At 43.8% G+C, this 22,701-nt stretch overlaps 2 protein-coding genes across 5 annotated transcripts; both read left to right on the forward strand.

Annotated features, from left to right (window-relative positions):
* Positions 1 to 362: 362 nt before the first annotated feature.
* Positions 363 to 17,965, forward strand: LOC125981866 (junctional adhesion molecule 3B). Of its 3 annotated transcripts, none has more exons than XM_068653143.1 (9): positions 363 to 501; positions 12,972 to 13,040; positions 13,115 to 13,228; positions 13,294 to 13,446; positions 14,060 to 14,262; positions 14,792 to 14,891; positions 15,318 to 15,447; positions 15,517 to 15,571; positions 15,751 to 17,965. In XM_068653143.1, exons 1-9 carry the CDS (start codon positions 453 to 455, stop codon positions 15,784 to 15,786), a joined length of 909 nt encoding a protein of 302 aa, XP_068509244.1. In that variant the 5' UTR covers positions 363 to 452; the 3' UTR covers positions 15,787 to 17,965. The 3 variants fall into 3 exon arrangements, with proteins under 3 accessions (XP_068509244.1, XP_068509245.1, XP_049597864.1); XM_068653144.1 differs by lacking the exon at positions 363 to 501 and adding an exon at positions 4,980 to 5,013; XM_049741907.1 differs by lacking the exon at positions 363 to 501 and adding an exon at positions 9,378 to 9,399.
* Positions 17,966 to 18,647: 682 nt separating this feature from the next.
* vps26bl (vacuolar protein sorting 26 homolog B, like) lies at positions 18,648 to 22,243 on the forward strand. Of its 2 annotated transcripts, none has more exons than XM_068653142.1 (6): positions 18,648 to 19,035; positions 19,490 to 19,646; positions 19,826 to 19,990; positions 20,064 to 20,239; positions 20,308 to 20,450; positions 20,543 to 22,243. In XM_068653142.1, exons 1-6 carry the CDS (start codon positions 18,813 to 18,815, stop codon positions 20,705 to 20,707), a joined length of 1,029 nt encoding a protein of 342 aa, XP_068509243.1. In that variant the 5' UTR covers positions 18,648 to 18,812; the 3' UTR covers positions 20,708 to 22,243. The 2 variants fall into 2 exon arrangements, with proteins under 2 accessions (XP_068509243.1, XP_049597861.1); XM_049741904.2 differs by having other exon boundaries at positions 18,651 to 19,035; positions 20,595 to 22,243.
* Positions 22,244 to 22,701: the final 458 nt, after the last annotated feature.

A 22,701-nucleotide genomic window follows, 5' to 3' on the forward strand; every position in this document is an offset into this window, starting at 1 on the left:
GGATAAGCGACCTTAAGTTTGTGTAACTTGACTGTATTGTTTTACTCGCAATTACATTCCACTTTATTTTCGTCTCTGGATAGATAGCAGACACCTTCTACGTCAGGAGTTGGAAGTCTCAGTCAAGATGAGTTCCAGTCGCCTTTTTTTTTTTCCACTGGGGTCTGCTCACTCCCTGGCGCAACTGCAACGTAGCACAAGGCCACAGTAGTTAAAGAAAACAAAAGCCTCACACTTCGTATCAACTAGAAATTCTTGGCAACTTGACTGATGCTTTCCGGTAGCTATGGAAACCTACTGGAAATGCTCCCCCCTCCCCTCGCGTACCCCCCCCCCCCTCTCTCTCTCTCTCTCTCTCTCGCTCTCTCTCTCTCTCTCAATCCGATGCCGATCTGTTTAGGCTACTTTGCGCATGTACGGCGGGTCAAAGCGAACATAGCGTCGACTCCAAGATGGCGAAAGCGCGTCTGGCTTGCCTCCTGACTCTCCTCTCAACTCACTGTAAGTAAAAAAAAAAAATCCAGCAGACTCACGGTTATTGTATTTTGTCAGCAAGGAGCGCGTCAGTTTAAGTCCAGCTACTTGTGCCGCTGTTTGTTCGCGATTTGAGTTGAGCGCTGGATATAAAAGAGAGGTTCGTCAAACACTAAAACTCACACCAGACGTACGAGAACCTCTACCTCGCAAAAGAGACGGACTGACTCGTGTTTTTACAAATATATAGTCGCCATTTTGGTACAATTTACTAACAGAATACTAAGTAAGCAGGTCGAGTGTTTTTAAGCCGCTTTTGATCAGTTCGCCCAAGCCATCGTTTGACTCAGTTTGCTCGTATTCATCGTTCGCCCGCTTGCCCGCCTGCCCGCCCGCATCGCTCGAACGAACATAAACGCCACCGTCGCTTCGAGCGTGTGCACCCCATCGCGTTTTGCTTACTTTTCGGAAAAGTTTGTCTTTGGAGTTCAAAGGACGCCCCGGTGCTGGTGAATTAAACATGGTTGTGGACGTGCCGTTAACTATTTAGCGTGGCTGTGGGGCCGCGGTGGCGATGTTCGAAGTAGTGATGCGAGATAACGGTTTTTCCTGCCGGCTGAATAAAGCAGGCAGGCAGGCAGGCAGGCAGGCTGTCCGCGGGAGGAGTCGGGCGAGTCAGTGTCCTCTACTCTGCTCTGCTCTGCCTGCCCCCTCTCTCTCCCGTGAACTCTTTTCAAAGCGTTGTAAAACAAGCGAACAGAATCGGTTCGATGTGTTTTCGCCGCCGTTTTAGCAGCATACAGCTGGAAGTGATGAACGCACACCTGTGGAGGCGAACTCTGGCTTTTTCACTTCTTCGTACCATAACAATGAGGGAGGCGTACGGGTTTGGAAAAAGATATTGCAGGAACAAATCATCTTGGTAGCCGCGTGGTTTTAAATGACTCATCGTTAAATAAGCCACTTGTTGCTGAGCTACGTGAGCAGCCATTCTGGGAAGCAGGGCTGTTTACGTGACCTTTTTGAGTCTGATTTAGTTCTGACCAAGCAAGAAAATCAGTAACAAGGGAAGAGCCCAATCAAGTAGTTTGGCCTCAGTAGTTATAATGTACCTTTAATAGATTTTTGAAACTTATTTTGCCTCTCTTGTGGAAACATAGCATTGCAAAGCTTAACAGGAGTTGGCATGAATTGCATTTCTCCGTCTTACCCTTGGACACAGGTTCATTCTCAGGCATGAGTGGGACCAAAATAGCGATCAAAGTACAGACATGAGACCCTCCTGGGATCATTCACGTGTATAAACGGTTTAATCCGAATTACACTGCAGCCTTTTTCCACTTTAGATGCAATTTGTCATACTCAAAAGATGTTTGTGGCTTCAAAGGGATGATACACATGAAACTTAAGGGGTCAACTTTGAAACATGACTTGCAAAATAAAAAATGTGACACATAATTGACCGTATACTTATAACCTGAGTCTTTGGAGGCTTTAGTCAGTACTTTTGATAGTGTTTCCCCTGAGCAAATCTGTGACAGGGCATGGCAGGAGAACAATTGACATTTTCAGAGGGAGCAGTGAGCTGGTGAAGATTTAAGAATTTCTTTTGTCTTGCTCGGACAGGGGCTTAGCCATGTGGTGGACTGGCTCTGAGCCAGCGTTGCCCGTGTCTTTAGAAACAGCATTAATCTGGCGAGATTGAAGCTGGCTAAAGGCTGTGTTGTGAAATACTAATAGCCACTGATAGGCCACCACTAATTGAAATACATTTCTTTTTGGAGTCACGCTGTGTCAAAAGTTGTTTTCGTGTGGATGTCTCGGGGCCACACAAGCTTGCGTTCTATTGATTTATCGTCGGATGTGCCTTTTTAGTTGCAATTTCATTCCCTTGTCTGCTGTCTTCTTCAATGGGCCTCAGCTATTCCAAGTGAAGGCTAAAGCCAACATAGCTGTAAATATCATCCTAGTCATCTGTCAACGGAGCAAAAGACACAGGCCATTGTTATTTTAAGTGCACATGCTTACAGCAGACTTTCCAATCGGACCTAACGGAATGCATTGACATTTTAGGCTTCATCCGAGCACTTTGCCTTGGAATATTCCAAAGAAGTGCGAGCCTCTGCTCTCTCTGTCTTTGCCAAGAGTGGATGGAGCAAAACTAGGTGAGACTCTGGAAGATGCTCAAAGTGGATTCGTTTGAATCAAATTCAAACTTTGAGCGGACTACTTTGACTCTGTTGAGTGTGGTAGAGCATCATTTAAAGTTCAAGATTTGACACTATTTTCCTGGATGACTGGCTCTACTTTATCTTTGTTTTCATTCATGGATGACAACGAAATCCAATTGGAGCCATCTCTTTATCTGCATGATTAGATAAGTCAAAGAGCTGGTTGTTGTTATGTACTCTGCTGATAAGCCATTTCGTCACACAACGGCGCTTCTCAAAGTGCTACTCATGGACTGACGCTGCCAAACACGCTCTTAAAACATTTGTCCAAAAGAAAGGCGAGGGAGGGTTGACGCCTCTCTCATTGTTTGGCGTGTGCAGCCGAGCGCTGGCTCGGCGAGACAGGAGTCAATATCCCCTTAGATGACTGCAGATAGTCGCTCCCTTAGGAGCCCGTATGTTGTCAGATGTTTCCTGACCCACCCAAAGCTTGCGAGCAAATGTTTGGAGGACACAGAGAATGGCACGCAATGCGGTGGCGCTCGCTATCGGGCAGCAGACAAACACAAAGAAGTCCCTTAATGCTCTGCATTTGTTTGTTACAAGTCAGAAGTTATTCATATCAGAAAGCCCTGAGTGAGAGTCAGCTCTGGCATATTGACATTTCGCTCTGGGCTCAGATGTCACAGCGAGAAAGAAATGATTTTTCGGCAGAGGGGGAGACTGAGTACTGCTCGCTCACTCCAATTTTGACAAAGTTGATCCTAAAAAAATTCCTTACAGGCTGTCATGAATATTTCTCTATTGTGGACCCCAAAGTGTATAAAGCGAATGTGGCGGCGGCGGCGGCGCACGGCTGCTTACTCTGGAATTGGCCGAAACAGCTGAGCAGGAGTGGGTGGAGGTGTTTGGAGCTGTGGCGCAAGCAGGCGTCACCAGAAATATCTACAGCGTCCCTCCCAAAGCTGAGTGTCCATCCAAGCAAATGTAACATTCCAAATGGAAAACACATGGAGCTTGAAAAACCTCCTGCATGAGGTGCAACAATATTGGCCGGCCGGCCACCTGTTTGCCTGAAAGATAAAAAGAAAGTCCGTCTGTCCTGCTGATAACAGCAGAGAGGAGGAGGGCAAGCTGTGAAGAAAGAATCTAGACAAGTTGACAGATTGGTCAAATATCTCAAAAGCCGCTTTCAATTTGAAAAGCAGCGTGTCAATAAAAATGAAAGAGTAGGAGGCCATTGAGCATGAATGTTTTCTCTTGCTGCACTGAACCGTTAAATACGTATCTTTGCGCAGCCCACACAAATGACTTCCTGTTTGATGATATTTATCGGAGGATGGGGTGGGGTGGGGTGGGGTGGTGTCACATGCTCCCTTGAGGGGGGAAAACACACTAAGTCCTGCTTGTGTCTTTACTGGATGGCAACAGTACGTCCATCAATAGGTCAAAGCAGGCCACCATTGATCAAACATCGGGAAGCGAGCAAACTAATTAGCCTTTTCATTTTTGCCGAGGCAATGCACGAGATGGATGAGAGACTTTCAAACGAACATTCAAAAGCACAAAATGGCTCAGGAACCATTTTATTTTTGGGGGTTTACCAGGCTGTAAAGAAAGAGGCAATTGCGCTTTAAAGCTCAGGTGTTCACCGTGAGTTATTTCCAAACCATTGGCTCCACCTGAAAATGGGGCCTTTGATAATCCTTCTGAAAAATGACTTCTCTCAAACATTTTCTATGATGAGCATATTTACGGTTCTTTAAGGATAACAATCAGACAATGTTGTTTTCGGCAAATCATTTGGAAGAGATGACTTTTTGGCAACGTCATCAAGCTACATCGTATCTTTCATAATTGCATCGCTAGGGAGATCCCGAGGGGCACAAATTATACATCTCTGACTTCATTGCACAAATGAATGAGTCAGTGCATCCACACTTGGCAATGACGGCTCCATGCGGAAATCTCGGTGCCCGGTTAAATGAGTTATTAGCCGTGTGTGTGTGTGTGTGTGTTCAAGAAGACTAACTCAAGTTCAGTTTGCGAGCACAATAGGTCAAGTGTTAAACTACAGCTGAGTAAAGTAACAACCTAGACCAATAATTGGAATTTGATTCTATGAAACGTGTCGGACAGTATTTCCAACGTGATAGAAACCAAATGCCAGCTTCTATTTTTGCTCAAAGATGTACTGTCGAGCACATGATCCCATATGAGCCAATCAACCATGGGTTGCTACCAACCAGCCATTTTGACACTGGACAATGGTTGGGGAGGTGTGTGACCTATTTTTTGTTGTTGTTGTTTTCTTTTATGTTGCAGAACAAGCACATGTTTTGATGTCGGATGGCCTTGACTCATTTTCGTGAGTGAGTCACGACAACAAATCACTCACACGAGGCGATGTATGCTCAGGCACACTTGAAAGCTCAAGTCTGGGTCATTTTTGGGGAGAATGTGCCCCTTGGCCACGGTCTGTGTTGGCCATGCTCACTCTTGGGTTGTTTCAGTCCATACACGAATGGCAGAAGTGCACCATTAGCTTTTTGCTCAAATATTCAATAGCTGTTGCTATCTTCAAATATCTTTCTAACCAAACCAATGTTCTGGGGGAGGCAAAACTTGTTGTATTAAAACTTGACTTGTTGAATAGAACTAGAAGAAATAATTCAAGATGCTAGCTAGCAGCAGCAGCATTAATGCACTTTCTTGATTCTGTCACAAAACATCACCTGTATCCTGAATGGTCTGTATCGGGGCTAATGCATGACTTGAAGCTCGGATCCAGCTCTCACACACACACACGCACACACACCACTTGCCACGTGTGCGTGTGTGTGTGTGTGTGTGTGAGCGCATATTTTGGGGTATGCAAGTGCCTGAAATAGTTGTCAGGATGCCAGACATAGGCGATGCGTTTGTAGCATGGTGGCTGGCCTCTGTCTGAGCTCCGATAGAATGAAGGGCTTTACATGCGGGCTCTGCTTGCTTTTCCGTGTCATAGGAACCAAAAGTGAAAAGGGAAGCTATTTGGGTGGGTTTCACCAGCCTACGTCTTTCAATTTATCCTGTGTCATCACAGTAATTAATAACTCTTAAGTTGACTGGGTTTCAGCCCGAGATAAAACGTAACTGGAAAAACAAGAGGAAGGAAGTGACCGTGAAACGGCGAACATTCTACACACATCTGTGTGAGGAGATTTCCTGATTCTATTCATTTTTTTTTTTTTGCTGTAAAGGTTATAATTGTTGTTGTTAGAAAACAATTCCAAACATTAAACTTCATATCCTGTCATCCCGAGTAATAGCCCAAATGAGCACGTTATCGCAAATGCCATTTCCTCGCTGAGACTTTAATTGAGACATCAGCATAAATTCCACGGTCATTAGCAACACGTAAACATATGAGCTTAAAAAAAATGCTCTACAGCAGGGAGATGCTTCCTTTGAGAGCCACAATTACCGTGGACCTCCCATGACTTAAAATGATCATGACATGGGATGCAAGTCCACTTTTGTTCTTCTGTTTATCTCATCTATATTTTGTGGAGAAATTCGAGATGTTCATTCCTTCATTGCCTTGGTGATGTGTGCCAAATGGCGTCTCCCTGTGAACTCGAGTCACAAGAATGCGCTAAACTATTGCAAAACTGTTACTTTTGGGTCACTGCGATAAAAAAGAAAAAATCTCGGTTCTTCATTTTTTGTACCACAAAAAACAGCCCAATGGTTACATTAATGACTAAATCATGAAGGATTCACCAGCGAAAAGCCGAGCAATCATTTGAGAAAATAGAAACCGCCGTCCAGCATGAAATGGTAACCTGAATACATGTGCTTCTTGTGCTGCTGCCTGCCTGCCTGCCTCCACACGCTGCTTCTTTCTTCCCCACATCAAAGTTTCCTCACCGTTGTGCATCCTGCTTTGAGCTGGAGCAATTATCATCCTATGCTTTTATTCACTTTCAACCTCACTTTCACCGCAAATGTGCATCTCTGTATATTGCTGATGAATGTCTAGAAAAATGAGAATAGCGGTCTCCATCACGAGGGATCCAAACTCAACTGTCCAACGCTCATAACTGAGTCAGTGATGCCTCTAAGAAGATTGCGAAGGTCTTTTAGCATTTTTCACTATTAGTCACGGCTTATTAGGAGCGGGTGTGTCAAGCGCACTCAAAGAATTCCATGCAGTCCGAATATTCCTTGCAGGCCCGTCCCACACATTGCTAACTGATGGAATATGCTACACGCTGTAAAACGGTTTCTCTATAAGAGAAATCTTTTTGACACCATCACGTAAGGAATTGAAGGGTGTAAAATGGAGGTTCAGGTGTGTATCAGTGGCTTTTCCAGCGCCAAAGTCCGTCTGGTATTTCCGAGGGAAACCCACGAAGGATTCCACTCGGAGCAGGTGATGGAAGCACGGCTGCGGGAAGTGGTGTGTGTGTGTGTGTGTGTGTGTGTGTGTGTGTGTGGGGGGGGGGGGGTCGCTTGTGGTGCGCAGCATCAGAAGCCTCAGATTGTTTCCTTTCCCAGCTGTTGTCCAAGTTACATTCCCTATTCCACAACTCAGCAAGCCTTCACAAACTATTTACTATTTAAATCTTTGTATGAACATTTGTTGTCTTAAGGGGGTTGTCAGTGTTTTGAAGAGAGGAACAGCCCTGATTTGGTCCCAGGGTTCTTTCATCATTGAACTCGGCATCCTGTTTTTTTCATGAAGGTACTACGACAGACTTGTACATAATTGATTTTCATCATTTGACAAAGTTGAAGCTAGAAATGATCCTCAGGGCAGGGCAGGGCAGGGCAGGGCAGGGCAGGGCAGGGCAGGGCAGGGCAGGGCAGGGCAGAGCAGGGCACGCCTGCCTTGTGTGCTCTGTGAGATTGGGTGCCCCCCGTTGCATGCATTTACTTGATGCCATGACAAAAGTGTCCATGCAGGCAAATTAAATCAATGAACTACTGAATCCGACGGAGCCTGAATGCACAACTAATGAAAAGAGAATTAAAAGTCAGCAGAGTTGTGCGAGCAGTTGTTGTGTCCGCCGCCCTTTCAGTTTAGCCCTCGACGGGCGTCCTTAGCCCACGCAGGAAGTCAGGCAGATAAAGCAGATTGGACCTGCTAAGTCAACACGTTTGTGTTCGTCTGCCTTTGTGTGTGTGTATTGTTCCGTTGTGAGTTGGGCATGAGCTCATGGTGCTTGTCTACACTCCATGCTGATGTCTGCAAAGTGGTTGTGCTTCCTGTAACATCAACATGATTAGCCTGTGAAGTGTATTTTTATGATGCTGGAGTGAAATTATCGGTTGATTCACAGTGACGGACGGCACCATTGTCAACATTTCAATGACGTTTGTGTTTGAAATTTTGAAGCAGTCGAACGTTCTCCACAACATTCCAACTTTCATGCCATCCAAATGGCTTTCATGTGATGTAATGTTTCCCATCATCCAAGGCTGCATTCATACACATTTATTTTCATCATGCTGGCCTGCGTGGAAATTGCATTCCTAATTAGGATTAAGAAAGGGGTCGGGCAGCCCCCAACTAGAATGCGAAGTATTTGTAATGAGCGCGAGTGATGCCATCTGTGTGCAGTGTGGCGAGGAGCTAATTCTGGCACTGCCACTGGTGTGATTGAGCACAAATTTTCATGATAGCAAAGCAAAGCAAAGCAATGCAAAGCATCAAGCCTGGCATTTCACTTCAACTCCAGCGGAAAACGGGTGAGAGTTGAATTATCCAAGCCCCACTCTTGGGTATCATATGGTCCTTAAAGTGACGCCACGGAGCTCACCAATTCATGTGGACATCCAACATGTGTGGCATGTCACATTGTTCGCATAACTGAATTGCTGCGCCAGGGGAGGCCTGCTCACACACACGCTTGGCTTTGCGCCCGAAACTGTTTTGACAAGGCTTTTACTGTCTCCTTCAAGTGTCAAAACCAGCAGCCAATTATTTGCTCTTTAGATTTGTCAGAAAGGCTGCGCAAGGTTGAAACTTTGCGCTTCCTACCCATCCCAATTAGTGGGCTGCGAGGGCTCACTCTAGTGGTGCTGCTGATAGACTATTTATAGAGTTGACCTGCACTCTGAGTTCTTTGGTTGTCCTTATCAGCAATAATAACTGGCCTTGCATAGACTGGACTGACAGAAGAAATGGTGTCATCAAAGATGGATTGATTTCACCGTTCATTTTTAAAATAAAAAATAAAATTAAAAAAAAGCCGATCGGTTGCGACCTGAGAGCTGTCGACTGTGATGTCATTTTCTGTCGACAGCAAGAGGCAAGATGGCCGCCTCCCGAGATGCTTAACTCATTTTCCACAAACACAACATTAATCGGAACACTGTGTTTGGACGAGTTGGGGGCACATACAACATATTACTGTGGAGCTCCCCTTTAAGGGTGTACAGCAGAAGGAAGGAAGGAAGGAAGGACAGCGTTACATGAGGGCAATCAAGTAAATGAGTTAAATATAACATAACACATATCTGAGCTGGGGTCACGCTCAGTGTCTTTCTCCACAAGTATTTGAAATGGACATAGCTCAGTCGGTCACAAGCGTTTTTCTGTTAAATTAAGCATCGATTCCCTCCTCTAATCTAAAAATGTGTCGCTCTCCATTGGCCCTCTTGGCTCTTTAGACCACGTGAAGCGAGCGGCGGAGTGACAACACAACTATTCTTACACAGCATCAAGGATCTGATAAGCTGTGCACCAGGATCTTTCACATGACCGGTCGGTCCAATGAGTCATGTTGGCATTCATGATCATTCTGTGAAAATTCTTTCTGCTTTGATTCACTTGTGTCAGTGGAAGCTTTGTTTTTACAGGGTGCACAATCTTCAAACTTGATGCGGACCATCGGGACTACTGCTACGGTTGATATCCATGCGCACTGGTTGTCAAAGACGATAGATAATGCTGTGATGGCAGGAATTCTCTGACAGACCAAATTAAGGGCAGAAAAGCATTTAAATGTATGCTCGGGAGGCTTGCTGATGGCGGGTCAACCTTCTGGACTTTGCGAGTCACTTTGAATAAAACCATTCAGGGAGTACAAATATGTCATTCTATTCTTACTTGTTTTTTTGTTAGGGTTGTTAACTTGAGCAATACATGTTTTCCACTCAGCAAAAAGATGATCTTTGCTGGCGGGCATCGTTTTGCGGTTCTGTGAAATTGCTTTCTGTATTTGGCCACTTTTTAGACCCCTCCAGCAAGTACTTTTCCAAACGCTGATGATCTGAAGGGAAAGGTGGAATGAATAGTAGTAGAAGTTGCCTCCCCTTAATCCAACCCTGTGAACTTGCTGTAATTGTTGGAAGTCAAAGCGGCCACATGCAAACATTAACACTGACATAAAGTGACAGGTTCCTAGGCATTCGGTGACACCATCACCTCCCCCCAGCTCCCCTCATTGGCTCTGGCGGAGTATTTGACCCTGCCGCCCTCAGCGGGCTCACCAGCAGTAAGACAAACGCCCCGGCCCGGCCCGGCCCGAATGGGCTCCCGGATAATTGCCTCCAGTAACATATGTAAATGCGGCATAAATGCATACACAAAGAGGCCCGGTGGCAGTAAACTGCACCTTGTTAGTCGACACCTGGATAACATGAAAGAAATTGGAATTACCTGCTGGTACTCTGATTCATCTGTTACCAAGGCTTATCTGAATCAGTTGTGAGTCACTCGTGAGTCACTGAATATTTGTGTATATTTAGACAAATGGAAAGAAATGAATGTGGCGGTGTAACCTCATTTGATAATATAATATGATATGATATAAAACCTTTTCTTTACGTTATAGTCCTTGGCCTGTGGTTGGCATCCCTGTTTGCCTTGTGTTTAAATTGGGAGTGTTGCAGCGAATAAATGGGGTATGCAGGACATGTGGCGTTTGTGCAAATACACGCTCCGCATGCACCTGGCGTCCAACGTGTTGCCAAATGCACACGCTCCCTTTACCTCTCACGTGAAAAGGCGGTAAAACCCCTGATACGTTCAAACAAGGTCAGACATTTTTAGGCATGGAACCGACACTGGTTTTTGTCAAACTAGTTGAGAAAATTAATCTTCTGTGTACATTTATTGAACTGACTGTACTCAGCTGGATGAATAATATAATGGATTAAAACATAAAATCCCCAACTGCTCCATATTTGGTCATAACAAGAGCTCATTTCATCGTAGACGAGGAGCAGCGCTCGCATCGAAAACAGCAACTGGTTGATGGATACTTTGATGTTCATGCTTTGATAGGAGGGCGTGGGAATAGTCTTTGCACGCACAAGGCAGGGAATATCTCGAGGTTGCTTAATTGAACCTTTCTATTTATGATACCGACCTCACCATCACAGCCGACGGTGTATTTTTCCCCAAGGGGAACAACAGAACAAGGAGGGAGGGATTTATTACATAGTGCAGGAATCAAGAAAACCTCAGTCTGTGATGTCAAACCTGAAGGAGAGAGAGACTTTAGAAAGGAATTAAACCAGAAGATTACAGATGGTGGGGTCAGCAAGTAAGGATTTAAAAAAAAAAAAAAAAAAAACACTTTGATATCCATTTGTTGACTGGCAGATTTCACTCAGCAGAGAAAAGTCATCCCGAATATACCAAGCTGATCATGTACGTCGGTCATCTGCAAAACAAATGATACCCCATGACATAACGTTTGGGTGTAGTCATTTCAAAAAAGATGTCGTTGGCATTGTTGTGGGGAATTTTGTCCATTCGTCCAGAAGAGTCATTTGGAGGTCAAACATTGATGCACGTTTGTGCTTCATCCAAATGGTGCTAGATGGCTGAAGAAGGTCTTCCATCATTTTCAGACGTGAAATTGTTTGATTTCCCATGGCACGCCAAGGTGCTTGGGAATCATCGTGTCAAAAATGACATTGTCTACTCTATTCCATGAAATGATTGTGGGGGGTCGGGGGTCACGTGCCAAGCCGGAGCACATTACATTTGTGTGGCAATCAGAGTCTGTATTTGCTCATCATTGCATTCAGGCTGTAATGAAGATCATGTGAGACTGTTTTCATCAAAGTAGATGAACAAATGCTTACACGGTTACCGATGATGGACTTCTAGTTTAAAGTGCCATCACGTCTAGCCGTCTTAGATCATATTTTAAAGTCCTGGTCCTTACATTTGTCCTTTTTATTGGCTCGATGAATACGTTTCGTGATCTTATCCTTTTGTGCAAGACTTTTCATGTCTTTTCCATGGCAAAGCTCTCAAGCCTTTTATCCCCGACCATTTAGGCACCTAATCTGTACTAGTACTCGCCGAATTAGTGATGAGGACACACCTTTGTAGTCCGTAGAGGAAGCTGAATTCCACTGAACAGAAAGTTATTGTCCTAAATGAATCACGTGGAAGGAATCATCTTTGGTTTCTATTTCATTCTGATATTTTGGACTCCTAAGCATGCCTGGCCTAGTTTGATGTCATCTAAAGTTACACAGTCCATGTTGTGCAGTCCTGCGTCACACGCGCAGGTTTTTCTCAAACGATATTTTCAAGCGTGATGTAATGTTGCTACGTCTGCACTAAACAAGCTGTCGTCTTGTCATGATCTCCAAAAAAGGCAGTGGGATAATCAGCTTAGATTGTCTGCTGTAGCAGGTGACCACCCCCCCCCCCCCCCCCCTCCCCCCCAGACACTTGCCACGTCTCCAAAGGGCAAACTCCAGTTATCCTATCCGATCCTTTGTCACCGCCAGTGGCGGACCTAGAGAGGGGGCCGATATCCTTGGGCACCCCGTGACCCCACCACCCATTAGAAATAGTCACTGCTGATTGTTGGCCCTCTCTATTTGGGCCAGTGTTTTTTGAAGCATCAGGCAATAGCATCAGGCCCACAGAGAAGGGAGAGCGAGAGAGAGAGAGAGAGAGAGAGAGAGAAAAGGGCTCGGCAGCCAGTTGAACTACTGGCATGGTGAGCTTGCCCTGAAAGAGCACATGCCTCCGTGCACAATTACCCAGTGTATGGAAACAACTCCCCCACACACACACTGACAATATAGTTTGACAAAGACAACTAGAAATGGAAGATGAACAAAAACAAAAGAGCGTCTGCGATGGAAGAAAGATCATGATATGGGATTGACATTCATCTCCTTCAAGGGAGTTGAGGGTATTTCACATGAGCATACGTGTCCCCAAGGAGAGCGAGTCTTAAAATGAACACGGAGCATGTCAGCTGGTATTGTGCAAATTAGCGTGCCATCATCACTATCACGAAGATTAATGCGGCGGAAAGAAAGTCTTATTTCGCATGGCCTTGTCTCTTTGTTTTGAAGGCTACTTCAGCGTGTTGGCGGTTGTACTGAAGACGGACAACGATTCGCCGTGGACGGATGAGTTTGACAGTAAGTAAAACAAATAAATAAATAAAATGATTTACTGCTTGTGCTGACATGGCGTCTTTTCGTCTACTCTGCAGGAATTGAATTATCGTGTTTGATCGACTCCATTTCCACAAACAATCCGAGAATTGAGTGGAAAAAGATCAAAGCGGAGGGACCGAGCTATGTGTACTTCAACAACAAAGTTTCAGGTAAAGCAGTCGTACGCAAATTCAGCCGTTTATTCATTCACTGGTTGACGTTATTCTTTGCGCAGGTGACTTGGAGAACCGAGCGGTGATCAGAGAACCTGCCACGTTGGTGATAACCAACGCGACTCGGTTGGACACGGCAAAATATCGCTGTGAGGTCACAGCTGCCGAAGACCTCAAGTCCTTTGACGAGATTGTGATCGATCTTGTCGTTCGAGGTACGCAATTTTTTGGGGTCAGACCACCAGTCAGCAAAGTTTGACCATCTTTTTTAATCCGAGACAAATAAACTTATGAACCACTCTTTTTGCGCTGATCCGGAATCTGCCCTCCTTTTTTCCAATAATAATATGTCACATGGTGATATAGTTTATGATATTCATGTCACCCTATGGTGACATTAATACGAGAGCAAAAGAAGAGGATTCCAAATTTGAGGCTAATAATAACGTGATTTAATTTTGCCCTTAAAAGAGAGAGACCTTGCCCGGTGAGTTCACACTTTGGATGCGGTAAGATGACACCGTGTTGTAGGTCGCACCGAGCCTTTGGCATACATGTGAGGATGTGTTGTGACCGGACTGGACCTACCCAGCTGCAAAGGCATGTTCTGGGCTATAAGGGGAAACCTCTGAAACTGCATCTGCTCTGAATCGCAGTGCTAAAGAAAGCAAGGGCCGCATGTTTTGCTTGCATTTTTTGGCATCACTCAAAAATCATAAAAGCATCCTTGTTGCAAGGAAGGCGGCGGCGGCGCCGCATCGACTTTTTCGTCTCATTGGATGCTGCGCTATTATATCATTTCCTTGTTTCTTTCTTTTGCCACTACAGTCAAGCCGGTGGTTCCCAAATGCAGCGTCCCCAAATCGGTACCTTTCGGGAAGTCGGCCGAGCTGAGTTGCTTGGAGGAAGAGGGTTTCCCTAAGTCTCAGTACCAGTGGTTCAAGAACCAGGAGGAAATTCCTGAGGACCCAAAGAGCAGCATCAAGTTCTTCAACTCGTCATACACGCTCAACTCGGAAACAGGAATTCTGGTGAGTATGTGTGCGCGTGTGTGTTTTGGACAAGGACACGCATGAGCAAGGAGGGTGGGGCAGGCAGGCAGGCAGGCAGGCAGGAACGGTGGCTGGACGCCCGCCCAGGGGTAGGCGGGATATTTTGGGTCGACAGTTGATGGTGCAGTAGGGCTTGAGCCACAAGGGGAATGAATCTGCTGTCCTCGCTCGCACATTCCTCAACGGACTGGCTTTGGAGGTCGGACGCTGCTCGCCCCGCTCGCTCACCCGAGCGAGTCCACGCGGGCCTCTGAGATGCCAAATATCACACCGTAGCGCAGTCTCCTCAACTCCAGAGGCAGTGTTAGCATTCGAAAGTGGCAGCTGTAAACCAATGAGGTTTGGACCATACGAGTTCTTTTTGCACCTGTGCCCGCCGTCACCATTGGGCTGTGAATTCTATACTGGTGGGAAAACAATGCAACAGATGGATAAGATGAAACATCCGAGTGCTACTAAAGATTGTCAGCATTCACAAATGGCTCTTTTGTTCTTTCCCCTTACGTAGACGTTCATCTCAGTCAGAAAAGAAGACGCCGGCGAGTACTACTGCCGAGCGAAAAACGATGCAGGATATGCTAAGTGTGCGCCGCAGAAGATGGAAGTCTGTAAGTGCTGCATCAACACATAGTTGAAATTCAGATTCCAAGAGTTCATCGGGGTTCATGGACTACTTTATTTATACAGTACTCCTGTGGACAGAAATGTTTGTCCCCCCCCCCTCCGCTTTCTGGTCATGAAAGCAAAACCCACAGTGGTCATTGAAACAAATTGAAATCCCATTGAAGCCTTCAAATCTGAGATAGGTGGAGCACTTTGCTAATGAAGAGTGGACCGGAATGCCTGCTTAGTGGCAGAGAACTCCAAAGTGACAAATCATTTGAGTGCAGTAATTGCCTCAAATGAATGATGACAATAGCCATTCTTGATGATGGCTAACATCGCTTTTGTTGCTTTCTAATTCAAGTTGACTCAAAAGAAATGTCCCATTTGTGTGTCTTTCTGAATGAAATGAAACGAAACACTGTCCACAGATGATATCGATGTGGTGGGGATCGTCCTGGGAGTGGTGGTGGTGGTGGTCGTACTCATATGTATATCGGCCGGGATCTGCTGCGCGTATAAGCGAGGTTACTTTGCAAGTCAAAAGCAGGCAGGGAACAGGTAAGACGTGGACCCGTCCGGCAAAGACATGTTGGACACGCATTCACCTCCACGTCATCTGTGTTGTAGCTACAAAGTTCCAGCCAAAGGAGACGGGGTGGACTATGTGCGGACGGAGGACGAGGTATGCATATTATTTAGTTTGGATATTATATTATTACTATAAGCTATTTTGGGGTGATTCTGAACTTTGATTGAGGTGTGAATGCTTAATTTGTTTATTCAGGGCCATCTGAGCTCTACATGACTGATCAGAATGTAAGTGTGCTGGATTTAAAATGGCGTCTTTGCTCCTTTTTGTAGGGTGACTTTCGACATAAGTCGTCATTTGTGATATGAAAATGACGCAAGGATGACGACAGTGGGAAAGTGCCAAGTGAAACGAGTGACATGTGCGGCTGCAGTCTCGGCAGTCTCGTCACGGAGTTCATGCTCTTGAGCTCTGGACGTGACTTTTTCAATCCGACTTTTTCAAGTTTGCCAAAGGTGACGAGATTTTGCAGGGTTTGCAAAACCATTTTCATATTCAATACGTATTGCTGTACTCAAGCATGGGTTTGAAAGTTATTTCTCAAATCCACTTGGATGAAAGATTTGACAACACATAGTCCCACCAAAATCAGTCAAACGTGACACATTTCTACATGACGCTTCAAACCGTTTGTCATTTGTATAACGTTTATTTTCTACTGTTGAAATTTGTCAGACTATTTTTGATGGGATATATTTTGAATGCCTATAGATAAAGGTTTACTTTTTTAAATATTTGTAAAATACTAACTGTGTTTGTTTTTTTATTGTAATTATTATTTGGTTGTGGGTTTAAATATGTTACTTTAACCACTTTGCATCAACCTGTAAGCATTTCTACCTTTGCCATCGGAAAAGAAAGAAAGAACGAACGAACGAATGAACGTTCTGCATATCAACATGCGCTTCATGAGCAGTCTTGCATATTGAACTTTGTCCGCTGGGATCGCCGTGCCCAGGTTCTTTTGTCAAAACACAAACAACAACAAAAAAAGAACGACCTCTGTTTTGTTTGTTGTCTTAGAAAGAGGTTTTGAAGAGTGCCAGTCAAATGCTGTGAAACACAATCAGTGCTGCGTTTTCTTGATTTTTTTAAGTGTCCTTCTCAGCTTGCGGTTCATCTTGTATATAGAGAATTTACTGTCCTGTTTGTTGTGCGTCGTTCACGATTACATTATCACAATACAAGTTTGACAGGGTGTACGAGTTAGCCTTCCAGACCCCTCGCCCCTTCAAAAAAAAAGACAGAAATGCAATCAACAAGCAAGCCGGTCATCAACAAAGCCCCCCCCGCCTCCAAAAAAATTCTGTATTCATTTCAATTGGGATTTTTATTGCCCAAATTTTTGCTGGTGCCCTTTTCATCTCGTCAGGTTTCTTTGTGGGTGGGGCGGAGAATATCATTTTTAAAGTTAGATTCATTCCTTTTCGAGCTCTGGAAGGTTAACACTTTTACTGATTGTATATAGGTACTTTGTGTTGTTTCATCCTTTTTAAGATAACGAAAAATAGATCCAATTAGAAAAGGAGTATGAAAGTTTGTATTCATATGACTGATAAAAAGGTAACATCATCATAGCACGTGGCCGCCAGCAAAATGTTACTCCACACCTTGTTGTTGTTGTTAACGTTGTTATAGTTCTTTAACGGCTGAGCGATCCACTTTCACCATTTTGACATTTTTCTTGGCAAATGTTCACTCACCAAATGTAATTCATGGTCGAGATGATCTGCCCAAACATTTGCACGTAGGAATTTGTTCATACCGCCTTGTTAAAATATTAACACAGTCAACTGAGTTTCAATACCACAAACTCATTTGAGATCACTAATGGCTCCAAACTGAGGTGAAGGAGTCACGCAGGCTCCACCTTCATTTATACAAATTTCATTCCTCCCAAGTGCCTTCTGCCGTTAAAATAGATCTTTCTCTTGCCCATTTGCTATTCTGCCTGAGGTTTCGTGTTGCTCATTCAGTTATCCACAAACATGGCGTTTGAGAGGGATGATGTAACCCAAAATTGATGCTTTCCGTCTTTACATATCTGCAAATGTGTATATATTTTCCCCTCCCCATAGATTACACTAGACATGCTGAAATAGACATAGAAATATATATTACTGTTGTGCCTATATATAGTGGAAAATATTTTTGGTAAGGACACACTATTAGGCAAAAGGATACTACTGGCTTGTGTTGACTGCAGTTTGTATAAAAAAAAAAAAACACACTTGCCGCATTGTTGCAAATGAAGCTCTTTCGTTAAATTCTGCTTTTCACAAATCACAAGACATGTCAGTGTGAAATGGTAAATTATGTAGGATTTGCATGTTGTTTCACACAGAAAGCAACAGTGTTAAAGGTTCTATTATCACGCTGTAACTTTGTTTTTGTAGTCAAGGGCAATCAAAACTGAGCTGTCATTTAGCTCCAACTTTGTATGATTCACTCAATGGCAAGAAATAAATGCTGTCATCTAAACTCTGACATGCTTTTCCAGGGCTTGTTGGGTGGGGTGGGGGGATTTGTCCATTCACTATTAGTGATCAATAAAATTCACTTGTAATATTACTAGCGATTCCTATGGCTTTTGATCCATGCATTCTAGCTCACATTTTTTGTTTCGTAGCACATGCAAGTGAACACTGAACAAGACAGAATAGCGTGAGTGGTAAAGCAGCAAGTGAAGGAAGGGTGCTGATGGGAGGAAATCACAATTGACACAAGGATGAGAGCCATTTACAAAATATTTCAGTATGACATGATGAACTGACACGTTGACAAGATGTCTCCACTGCTTGCATTCCATCATAAATAATGACATTCTCGACAACATATCTGAACAACTCGGCTCGGGGGGGATTTCTTGTATCATGCTACTTGATCGTTGCGCATCGTTCCTATTTGGATTTATTTCAATGACATCGATTGTTCAAGTTGGACCTCTACAGGCGCTACTCTGCAATTACATCTTCAGTTCCAAGTTGAATTCATTGAACGTCCCACTCGGAGACAGCTTACATATTTTGCGTACGATAAAAAATGCCATTGAATGTATTGAACAGCATCAAACATATCGTGGACCTTGCATATTTGAATTGAATATTCGTTTGATGAGGGAAACTGAAAAGATGGGGGAAACTACGTGCGGAAATGGTAAGAGTCCACGTGACTGTTGACGCATGCGTAGTAACTCTGTTGAAACTCGTACGGCTAGTCAAACAACTGAGAAGCTACTTGTACTATACAAACAAACGATCGCTATATCAAGGAGCACATTTGGTTACAAATTCTATTGACGGAGAAAAAAAAAAGCCAAGCCTGACCAGCAACGATGAACTTTTTTGGTTTTGGCCAAAGTGCGGACGTCGATATAGTTCTCAATGATGCCGAAACAAGGAAGAAAGCTGAGCATAAAAGCGAGGACGGCAAGAAGGATAAATATTTCCTCTTCTACGACGGCGAGACGGTGTCGGGGAAGGTCAACGTAAACCTCAAATACCCTGGCAAGAGGCTGGAGCACAACGGAATCAAGATCGAGTTTGTTGGCCAGATAGGTAAGCCAATGGCGGTGGCCTGCACCGACTGCGCGTTCGCCGCCCCTTGCAGTCCCGCCGAGAAGTTAACGTCGTCTTGACAGGCGACGGCGGACACTCACTAGTTGACCCTCGCACGAGAACGTATTCAGCGCTTGGTCAGAATACCGCTGCGCCCCAATGTCTTCCGCAGGCGGCTGTCAAAAGTGTGCCTAAAGTGTCAGGTCTCGTGACAGATGTGTCGCGTCGCTCGCAGGTCACCTGACCGTCAACGCCATGCCCAAGCCAAATAACGTCCGGAAACTTCATGTCATTAACTGTCATTTATTTTCTATGCTCGACCAAATATTTCATATACCAAAGCTGGGTAATAACAGTCACCTTTAGTTCATATTATTACAATATATTATTGGAAGTGCAGTCATATGTCAGGCAATAAAAAATAAAATGAAAATGTCAACCCCATCTCTTTCAGAGCTCTACTACGACAGGGGAAACCACCACGAGTTTGTGTCCCTGGTGAAAGACTTGGCACGGCCAGGGGAGCTCACGCAGTCGCAGACATTTGACTTTGAGTTCACGCATGTGGAAAAGCCCTATGAGGCTTACACTGGGCAGAATGTCAAATTACGGTGAGTTGCACTTATTTGCATTCCTGAGCCATCCAAAATATACAACATGAGCTGTACCACCATTTAGCTGCAATTATTAAAAGTGGATGGACGCTCGGCTTGATTTGAATAATGTACGGTGTTAACAATGCGGTTTGCTTACAGCTATTTATATTTCAAGACTAATCTTTCGCCTCCAGCTATTTTCTGAGAGCCACAGTAGGCCGCAGATTGAGCGACATCATCAAAGAGGTGGACATTGTGGTTCACACGCTCAGCACTTACCCCGACATCAACTCCTCCATCAAGATGGAAGTCGGCATCGAGGACTGTCTCCACATAGAATTTGAGTACAACAAATCCAAGTATGTTTACGTTTCAGCGCCGGCGCCCGTGGCCGCTTGAAAGTGTTCTTTAGGGTGTCGGCGTCCTTTGCAGGTATCACCTAAAAGATGTCATTGTCGGCAAGATTTACTTTTTGCTCGTGCGAATTAAAATCAAGCATATGGAGATTGACATCATCAAGCGGGAAACAACTGGCACCGGGCCCAATGTCTACCACGAGAACGATACCATCGCCAAGTATGAAATCATGGACGGCGCGCCGGTCCGAGGTAATTTGAAAGGATTCTTCCACGCTGATGGATCCGTCTGCTGGTCTAACAAAGTCTGACTTGTGCAGGAGAGTCCATCCCCATCAGGCTGTTCCTAGCAGGCTATGAGATAACGCCCACCATGAGGGACATCAACAAGAAGTTTTCAGTGCGCTACTACCTCAACTTGGTCCTCATCGATGAGGAGGAGAGGCGCTATTTCAAACAGCAGGTACAACTATGGCTAAACTCCCAACGCAAGTCATTCTTTTTGGCTCTAATATTATGAGCACCTTTGACACAATAGCAAGTGAAGCGGACAAGTCTGTCAACTGTGTATATGTGTCAAGAAAAAATATATATTCTGGTGTTGCAGGAAATAACCTTGTGGAGGAAGAGCGATGTTGCAAGGAAGAGCATGTCTCATCAAGCCATCCTTGCCTCCCGACGATTCGAAAGCTCCTCCAACGCAGAGAAAAGCCAGGCTGATGAAAAGGACGACTAAAAAGCCCACCCCTCACTGCCGCAGCAAGTTGTGAATTTCAAATTTGGTTTTTGTGCGTAGGGAACGGATGTGCTCGACGCAAATCGTACTTGCAAGTTATTGTATTTGTTTTGAAAACCAGCCACCAAATGGTGCTTTATTTTCATTTTCCTGACAAAACAAATGACAGTGTTCCCTCGTTACTTTGGTTAGCGCGGCTTAAATCTATGGTGGGTTGTCATCAACCTGTTGGTGCACTTGAAGATGCAGTCATTTGCAAATACAATGTCCCTAACATGACCTTGAATTCTTGCCAGCTGCAGCAGTGATCAACGGCTATAAATCTCACATTTATCAATGAATCATTTAATTGCTGCCTTGGAAGCCAAGCCAACTTTGATCTGCTTGAAGTTCAAGAGAAAATGAACTGAATACGAGAGAACTGAACATTCATTTTCATACATTCCACCAGAAAAGACTATTTATTTTTTTAATAGCATCAGATATGCCTTACCTATGTCACTTTTGATGTGACGCTTTTAAGTTGAAGGAAAATACACAATTGACAGTGAAGTCATCCAAAATTATTTTTTGACAGAAACATTTTATTCTAATGAAATAGTGATGATGCAGCGGGGTGCAAAAGTAGGTCAACAAAAAGAAAAACAAGAGGGGAAAAAAACTTGTCTACTTTTGCACCTCCTTGTATAAAGAATAAAATTGACTGTATATATGTTCAAGGGTACACTGTATTAAAAGCCTTGTGGATCAGAAATATTCTATATTTACTTTTTTCTGCTTTATCAGACCAAATGACGAATCATGTAATTAAAGAAATTGTCTGCTATCAAAAATGATAAGAAAAAAAAAACATTTTATTTTTATTTCAGATTTCTCAAAGTGTGGGACAGTTAGAAAAACAACTGAGGGGAGGGAGGCATGTTTGACACTTTGAAAATCAATTTGCTAAATTGCTTCATCTTTTTTGGCTTTGTTCCCATGACTTTTCACGTACTGTACCTCTTTGGATCACGCCCACTGCCTCCAATCGATCGTGTCGGTGTCGGCGGTCGCTTTTTGATAGTTAAGTCTTCTTTGTGCCTGAGGGTTGATTGCCAACAACATTTTTCGAATAAAAAGCCTGGGTAAAACTGAAAATGCATTGCTAACTTTGAAATACATATCATTAAGTAAAAAACTTTTATATTCCCATTCTGAAAAAGAAAAGCACCGATGTGAGAATAACTGCGCTTCTTTCATTATGGATTATATTGAAGTTTCCTATATTTTTATATTCCACATGAGTCCTTAGAGTAAAATGGCACATTATTGTGTTTCATTTGTGTGTGCTTATTTGCTGATTGATTTTCACTGAAAATACATTTGAGAAAATCTAGGTCAGCTTGAATGTTTAGTTGTTGTGTTCTTTAGTTGTGTATTTTATTTTATCCAGCCCTGATACAGACAGAAGCCTGTCTAATGCTGTTTGTAAAATAGTAATATTAAATTGAAATAGAATAAAGGAACTATAAATGAACAAATGTGTTGTTTTTTTACGACATGGTTTTCTCTGCAGACAAGTTCACCTGCCGCTCTCCAAAACGTCAGTTGATAGAGGACCGGTGGAGTTTCCTTTATGAGCCACTAGAGGGCAGATTTGTGTAAAGAACATTATTGGGTCAAGCGTTCCACACGTTTCAGCAGTACACTGATGGGTTGAGCAATCCAAACTACTGTATTTACACAAGCACAGCATTGTCTTAAAAAAAAGCGAGACTTACTTTTACTTTGATGTATATATATCATGCGTTTCAACAAAACTTCGATCAACTTTAATTTTCCTTTATTTAAAGCGACTGATGAAGATGCATCCTTAACAAAGACAAAATGCTGAAATAAAATGTACTGTTCAGTTCAATTTAAAAAAACGAATCATTTCAAGATAAATATCAACGTTTTGTCACACTTGTGTGAAATGTGCCCCTTTCTGTCGTGATCA

Source organism: Syngnathus scovelli, chromosome 15, assembly GCF_024217435.2.
Source record: "Syngnathus scovelli strain Florida chromosome 15, RoL_Ssco_1.2, whole genome shotgun sequence".
Lineage (NCBI taxonomy): Eukaryota > Metazoa > Chordata > Actinopteri > Syngnathiformes > Syngnathidae > Syngnathus > Syngnathus scovelli.